Genomic DNA, 8,463 nt, shown 5'->3' with positions numbered 1-8,463 from the left:
TATTTTATCTTTTCTTTTCCCGGAAAAAACAACTCCTCTGGAAAGAGATGAAAAACACTGGGAGAGGCAAGTTCATAGTTAACATTTACTGACACCATTAAGCATGAGGTTATATGGTGGGGAAGTAAAGGAATAAGGCAAATATTAAAGGTCCCATGTCATGCTTTTCTGGTTATTACCCGTCCCCTTGTGTGTTATGTAGCTTCTTATGCATGTAAACGGTCTGGAGAGTCAAAAACCCTCAAAGTACACCCTGTAGCGAGTAAAACTCTAACACAGAAAAGACCTGTCTATGCTGCCCCAGAACGCCTCGTTGGAGATTTCTCTTTTTCCATTTTACTTCTTGGGTATTTTGGGTAGTGACGTTTGGACCAATCCATGGACTTCCTCACACACACACACACACACACACACACACACACACACACACACACACACACACACACACACACACACACACACACACACACACACACACTCACACTCACACTCGGCGGGACGTCGCGAGCTGGCTCACTGGTGTGGGGTTGGCGAGACACCGAGACACCACGAAACTCAGCCTGGGCACACACATAAACTCCCAGCCAGGCTGCGGGTGTGGGGGTGGGGGGGGCAGGAGCTCCAACAAGCCGTTTAGGACAGAGAGTGAATGCATACTATAGGCCTACAGAGATGCTGTATGAGAAACCCATGTGAGTTTGGAAAATTGCACAATATACATTTATTTTAGTAGACCTCAACAATGAAATTATGATCAGCAGAAATGGCCATGACATGGGTCCTTTAAAAGAAACAAGCAGAATACAACAATTAAAAGTCTTTAAGCTTATGGCTTGAACCCACAAACACATTCCTCATAGTTTAACTTTACAGTATGTGGCTTATATGCTGAGACGGACACTTTTGGCATCTCCTAACTCCTTATTTTGTTTATATTATATTATTTGATTTGATCTTTTATTGAAAATGTTTACCTTGAATGTTCACATAAACTTATTTATTTTTCATTTCATGTACTTCCTGTCACGAAACACTATTTTCTCCGGTGATAAATAAAGAATTTCTGATGTCAAGGTTGTTCATTAATTTGTCAGATGTTCTTTCTCGCAGGAAATACAATCTATTTGACCATATTTGGCAACAACAGGATGTTCACATTTCCTTGAACCCTAGTTGCCAAATGATGAACACAAATCCATAGGAAAATATGTATCACAAATAGCCTACATCAAAATATGCCTAATTGAATAATTTCTCTCTAATTGGTCAAAATGTATGTCCAATGTACCAGCAGTTGTAAATTCCAATTGAACATTGGGATCAGAAGCACATGTTCTTTCCTGATCCATATTTAATATTTGAAGTGGAAGCTGTTCACTGTTTTGTCCTACGTGCTGCTATGCTCCGAGTTGACTCATAATGGAAATAGTGAATATTTTTTAGTGATGTATTTCCTGCTTGTTATCCAGCGGTGGAAAATCTGCCATGACAAACACAAAATAGACCATATGTATTTCCAAAACATGGTACTCAGATTGTCCTATATTGTTTTGTTTTAATATTCTAACCATTTTTGAGTTTTCTACTGATCTTTAATACCTTTCAATCATTAGTGAGTGCTCTAACAAATCTAATTCAGTGTTTTGACAACATGTTTTACTAATTCTTATTTGGTGAAATGACAATGTATTTTGGTTTTGTGATTTATAAGTGCTTTATTTAAAGACACAGTTTTAAAATAAGTTGTATTTACTATTTAAATACCATGAATTTGCCTTGATTTATATCAAACTCAAGGCCCGGGGGCCAAATCCGGCCCACGACTTCATTTTCTGTGGCTCCACAAGAGCTTGCAAAGAATATAATATGTTTATTATACGGGTACATGCTACTTTACAGAAGCACGTTGCCCATAAACTATGTGCCATCTTTAATAAATGTAATATATACTGGGCTGCTAAATCCTAAGAACTGCTACAGGATTTGATTTGTAGATTTGATTTGTTTTTGATCTGTATTTTTTTTTTAATTATGTAACTTTTTTTTGTTTTTATCTTTTGTTTTTAGCATATTGTTTATTGTTTATTATATTATAACTTAGTACTTTTTTAACGCATTTAAGATATGCAACACTAATCTGTCTGTGGCTCTTTCCTGCTGTAACGCTGCAAATTTCCCCTCAATGGGACTAATAAAGGTATTCTGATTCTGATTCTGATTCTGATGATTCTGATGTCCCACAATGCATCTCAAATTTGACTTTTTTCTCAGAATTAGATATTTTTAATGTTACTTTTTTTTCAAAATGTTACTTTTTTTTCACAATGTTACTTTTTTTTCAAAATGTTACTTTTCCCCCCAAAATGTCACTTTGAATTTGGCTTTTCTTTTTAAATCATTTTGTGACATTCTCACTGAAGAGACTTGCAATTATTTGCCCTAGACTTCTGCTTTCAGACGTAGTTAATCGTGAATCCGATAATAATCCAATGCAGAGGCAATAATGTAATATATGTAATATAATAATACATACATTATTAAGCATATTATGTATTTTTATATAGTCTTAAAGTTACAACCGGCCCTTTGAGTGCAACCATAATGCTGATGTGGCCCGTGATGGAATTGAGTTTGACACCCCTGATTTATATAGTGATCACATGAACAGAATGAAAGACATTAAGTTGTAAAAAAGGAACAAACTAATAAAAAAAATTAGAAGATAAAATAAACTCACAAGAAAAATAATTGCTATAAGAAAATGACAACTTACTTCTTTCACACAAACATATATACAGCATTGAAAACTAATTATGTGATAACCGGGACGAGAACATAATATATTATACTTGGCAAAACGTCATGTAAAATATAATACAGCTAAACACCTAATATTATATTATTATTTTAATACTGTGAGCCATGTTCATCTCTCTGAATTTATTTTGCACATTTCTATATATCCCAACCTCTCTAAAAATCAGCACAGCCCTCCACTTTAAAATATAATACACTGCAGTTTGTCATGTATTGTCATGTATTCATTGTACGAAGTTTTGGTTTATTTGGTATATTTGGTGTGAATACTTGTCTGTATTATTTTGTAATGTTTGTTATATTTTCTATCTATCGTTCTATTTTGTATATGCTCTTACAACTTATTACCTTTTGTTGTTTATATTTGCACCACCATACATCAAAATAAAAACGTGTGGCAAGAAACTGTATTGTCCCGTATTGACACCACAGGCTGCTGTTACAACTCCTCCTCCACAGGGGGCGCTGTTCACTCCCGGCCACCGTACAAACTGACCCCTGCCCCGCTTACGTATCCGTCCCTGACAAGCTTCACGTTTTCCCACTGTGACCTCGGACTGTCGTTGCATCAAATGCACGCCTCCTCCTAGCATTAGCTTTAATGAAAGACTGCTAGGAAATCTTAATAAAAATACGAAGAACACCTTGTTGGATTTACCGCGTCTTCTAGCCACTTGTAAACAGCTATTTTAACCCGGTAAAAAGCAGGGGTCCGGCGCGAGAAACATGCCCCAAATTGAAGAGCTTTCCCCCGATGCGGGCCCGCTGTCTACCCGGCCCCTGGAGGACGAGATAGATGACGACGAGGATGAAGATGTAAGTGGCTAATCATACTTGGAAACATCTACAATGGGGTTAAAAAACAATAACATTAAATACAGTTTTAATGTATTTGTCTACCTTGTTCTTCTCTTAGCTAAGATGTGCTAACATGGCTGTACCAATGCTAACTAGCTTGTTAGCCACCTGAGGTTATGACTGAGAACTGTGTTGCAGTTATACACTATTATTAACTAATTCAAGCTAGTGTTCAGTGTTATTTCACTATCATGTTATGTGTGTTTCTAACAAGGTGTCACTGGTTCACACAAGCTTCATAAACTTGCAGCAAACTACAGGATGGAAAACTGTATTAACCAAGATTATAGATTAATGAGGCTATATATTCTTCTGCATGCCTTTTTTTATTCCTATTAATTAGTGTTATTTTCATAGTTATGGTTGTATATATTAACGACATGTTAGATGTTGCTTGATTTTTAAATCTCAGTGTTTTTGCACCAAAGCTTCATGTCTTAATGTTTGTGTTTGTCACCTTCAGCTGGATGAGACCATGATGGAGAGGTTGTGGGGTCTGACTGAGATGTTCCCTGACACCGTCCGCACCGCTGCTGAGGTCTCTGCACAATGCTCTGTCTCACTGGCCAAGCAGTTTTACAGGTAAGTCTCCTGATAAACCATTTTATTGCAGGAATGTGTACAGTGCGTCAGAGAGTCCAGTGGATCAACAGATTAAACTGCTAATACATGGGTCTGATCCCAGCAGCAGTTATTCACAACAGAAAGGATAATAGCCACTAATGGGTGCAAAAGTCAAAAAATAATCAGCATGTCTCTAAAATCCATAACTAACCAGTTTGCTATCTCGTTTCAGTTTTTCTCGCGCGGCGCTCTGGGTCGGCACTACCTCCTTCATGATCTTGGTTCTTCCTGTTGTGTTTGAGACGGAAAGACTACAGCTAGAGCAGCAGCAGCTACAACAGCAGAGACAGGTGAGACTCTTCGTGCATTTACGATAACTAATCAACACATCAAAGCTTTATTGAAGTGTCCCATTGAAGCTTTAAAAGTCACTGATTAAATGGGGAACATTAGTCTGTGTGCGGCAAGCAGGAAAACACATTTTATAATGTACTGCGGTAAATATGTTATATTTGAATGGTTAACCTCGAACAAAAATGGATTAAAGCAGCATATTGTTTTGTTAACAACATGTTCCGATATTAGGAATGATTACATTTATCTGTCAACACATTTTGAATCTTGTGCTTCATGCCATGGAGTTATGGGAAAAGTTTGGGTCACATGAGTTGGAGATAATACCAAGCAGCCACCTCTGTAATTTAATTATAATATTAGTAATTTGTAATATTTGTCCGCATCTTTATCTGCAACGGTGCAGAGAAACCAAGGTCGAACAGAATGAATAGACGTTCAAAAGAGTAGCTGTTCGGTATCAGAAGACTTTATTTAAACCCGAGTAAATCGGCTTTTATGGCATACATTCAAGAAGATGACCAAAGATATATAAACATAAGAAATGAAGTCAGAATGTGCAAAAAATAAATGATAATAATATATTAACATATTTCAGGGTTTTCCACACACAGACTTTACTTGGGCGGGCCGCCAAAGTATATATTGCGACCCATTTAGGTTTGTGATTATTATAATTTTTAATCCGTCCGCGAGCACGACGCCATCTGCGATCGATTAACTAGTGGACAATGATCCCTCGCTCTACCCCTCTGGTACCTGTTCGCTCTGCTATCGCGTGAAGGGTCTACTAACAAGCGACCAACAGAAAGGGAGACCTTACGAGAAACATTGTTGTTGCACGTCACAAAGCCACCCAAGGTTTATTATAGAATTTGAATACCAATGTTGTGAATTTAGCTTAATACTATTTAAGACCTACAAATTCTAATGATTAAACATACTGTACATTGATGAATAACCTGAGTGATGGACTCTCTCCTTTCCAGATCCTGTTGGGGCCGAACACTGGGATGTCTGGGGGGATGCCGGGCATGATGCCTCCTGCACTTGGAAAGATGTGAGAAACAAGAAGGGCCGACATGAACCTGATATCTGCTGCCAGCGATACAGCCGGGGCCGGTCGCAAGGAGAGACAGAGAGAGTATGGGGAAGGGCAAAGAACTGCAGTTAAAATATTAATGGGAAGCAAAAGCTGCAAAGAAACGGCATGACAGGCTCACTCCAATGCAATGGATCGACCAATGGGATTGGAGGAGGAGGATCTGATGCGTTTCCCTCTCACTGTCTCTCCTTACTCCAACATCATGCAGAGACTTATTTCCAGGAGCACTGCTTCTATTTTTCTTTTTCCTTTTTTAAAATAAATCTATCAACATAAATAATGTTTTCTTTAGGGGATAGTAGGTGCAAGTGGATGCATTGAAAGAAAAAAAATGGTTATCAAATCGTCTGTCTTTGGTGTTTGCAGTCTTGAGAACGTTGCTTTACTCGCAGTATGTTGGCATTTTCATCATCATGTGCTTGCTAGTTACACTTCTACATGGAGGATTGTGTTAATTAAAAATATCTGACAGGACAGGTTTGATGAAGATTAACTTGTAGGAATGTGACCTTGAGGCACATTCCTGTCTGTACATCTGTCACGGTTCAAAAACGGTATTGCAGTGCAATGCCTCTCACTTCACGGTTTTATCATACTGCTCTGGTGTTAAGCAATGGGTTGTATAACCCAACAACACACATACAATGTTTTTTAAAGATTAAAAGATTGTGTCTCCTTTTTCAATTGATCGTATGATGAAAGCGGAGTTATTTTCTCATTGAAAACGTGTGAAAAGGTTTTGAACAAATCTGTTTGGAGAAGTTTTGACGCTAATAGTCTCAATGTTGCCCTACATTGCAGACGTCTGCAGAGAATGTTATTTTTTCTGTTTTCATCCATGTGCATTTACAATCTCTTACCTCTGTTCAGTATGCAAACCCACATCTGTTTTTTGTGTTCAACATGACTGCGGTAATTAAACACCAAAACAATGGAACGCTATGTGTTTACTTCGGGATGTGGGGCGTGTATTTGCTCAACCTTAATAAACAAACCATAAAGCAAGAAAGGATTAATAAAATACAACAATATAGGAGTATAAGATTAACCTTAACCGATTTCTTTTTAATTACATTTTCAAATCTGGCAAAGAAATACCGATAAGACTCAAATGCCATGTTTGTAGTTCTTTAAAACGACACTGAAAATAAGCAGTTTCTTTTTGCAGTATCAAATGCTGCATTCATTGCTCTTTTTGAGACCTCGTTCATGTGGGTTTTGAAGGGAGCCTCGGTTGTTTTGGGTTTAAAACAGTTACTAATAAGCATTACAAAAATATGAAATTATTGTTAATTAATTTGTTGAATTTTACACTTCTGCAATCACACAGATATACTACTTAAGGAATTAAACCGTTTAATATACGTCCATTATTTATGTTCTCTAAACATATCATTTTTTAATTTCCGAGTGCACATGAATATGACAAAATCATATTTCCCGCCAGTGGCCGTGTGCAAAGCCTTCGAGGAACAAAGATGACTACGCTTTGTTAAAACTTACATTCTTTTTAGTCAATATCTTAAGATTATTGTTTTTTTTCTAGCCAATGTAGTTGAATAATTTAACTTATTAAGCGAGTTTACAGTTTATCCGGTTTTACTGACAGTTTTATTTATGTGTTTAACAGTTAAATTAGCAGTTTAACATTAAGGTATTCATAAAGGTAGAAGCTAACGTTAGCTTAGCTAAAAGCTAAACCGACAACATTTTTTTTACTTTAATTTGTTTATACTAACGATAACATCAAAATGAAAGCTGCAGAGGACCAGGTTGTTGAAGAGGACACTGGTTTCCAGGATGATGAGGTGAGATAATGCTTTATTTTGTATACATTATGATTAAATTATAGCATTTAATGAATCTATGCTAACTAACAGTGGCTTTCCCTGACTAGAAAATACCCATAGCTTTACAAGTTTGATTGATTGAAGATCATTTCTAAACAATTTAAATGACCAAACTGTCCATAAATCAATATAATACATTACATAACATAAATAAATAGTTCCAATTTAAAATAAAAACTGCCATATAGTAAGGTGACCAGATTTTCTAAATTAAAACCGGGGACATTTTGAGTTTTGCGGTCAATATATCATTAACATATCCAATTTTCTTCACTGTTTAAGAAAAAAGGGGGACAATTCTGGTTTAATGTAATTCGAATATTTGAACTGTTTGATACAAACAGAAGGACGATAGCTCATATATGAGCTATCGTCCTTTTATTTTGTAAACTCTACATCAGATTGTCCTGCTATCACCCTGGAGTGAAATAAGTCTTTGATAATTTGACAGTTTTTTATTTATTCTTGTATAAAAACAGAAGGACGATAGCCCATATATGAGATTTCAAAAGTATTTTATTTTGAAATTCTTCATCAGATTGTCCTGATTTTCTCTGATTGACTAGATGGGGTCTCCTGCTATCACACTGAAGTGAAATAAGTATTTGATTGACTTCAAATGACTCTTTTATTATGGACGGTTTCCATTAAATAATAATCAAAATATAGAGGGACAATAGATCTAATTAAGATTTTAAACAGCATATATTTTAAATTGTGCTTCAGAAAGTAATGTTATTTTAGGAGTGTTGTGAGATGGTGTCAACATCAATTGAAATTAGTCACCCAGTGGAAATGTCAGATATGTCTTCATAACTGTATACTTACATTTTACATTCACTCAGTTATAATGTGGTAGTTATACGTAGTTTGTTTTAAATTATTATTGATCAAATTATATAGTACATATTTCTT

At 36.2% G+C, this 8,463-nt stretch overlaps 1 protein-coding gene across 1 annotated transcript; it reads left to right on the top strand.

Annotated features, from left to right (window-relative positions):
- The first annotated feature begins 3,327 nt into the window (after positions 1–3,327).
- tomm22 (translocase of outer mitochondrial membrane 22 homolog (yeast)) lies at positions 3,328–6,635 on the top strand. Its single transcript, XM_010777077.1, has 4 exons — positions 3,328–3,633; positions 4,139–4,257; positions 4,472–4,589; positions 5,583–6,635. The coding sequence occupies exons 1-4, from the start codon at positions 3,544–3,546 to the stop codon at positions 5,655–5,657; spliced, it is 402 nt and encodes a 133-aa protein (XP_010775379.1). The 5' UTR covers positions 3,328–3,543; the 3' UTR covers positions 5,658–6,635.
- The last annotated feature ends 1,828 nt before the right edge of the window (positions 6,636–8,463 follow it).

Source organism: Notothenia coriiceps, unplaced genomic scaffold (genome assembly GCF_000735185.1).
Source record: "Notothenia coriiceps isolate Sejong01 unplaced genomic scaffold, NC01 NC01_scaffold00017739, whole genome shotgun sequence".
In the NCBI taxonomy this organism is placed as follows: Eukaryota; Metazoa; Chordata; class Actinopteri; order Perciformes; family Nototheniidae; genus Notothenia; species Notothenia coriiceps.
The sequence above is the reverse complement of the archived record's forward strand: the minus strand, read 5'-3'. Positions and strand labels throughout refer to the sequence as shown.

Excerpts from the sequence above, each read along its gene's own strand:
- tomm22 (XM_010777077.1), top strand. The coding sequence starts at position 3,544 with ATGCCCCAAATTGAAGAGCTTTCCCCCGATGCGGGCCCGCTGTCTACC. Across the intron at positions 3,634-4,138 it reads ATGACGACGAGGATGAAGAT|CTGGATGAGACCATGATGGA; the intron begins GTAAGTGGCTAA and ends TGTCACCTTCAG. Across the intron at positions 4,258-4,471 it reads CTGGCCAAGCAGTTTTACAG|TTTTTCTCGCGCGGCGCTCT; the intron begins GTAAGTCTCCTG and ends ATCTCGTTTCAG.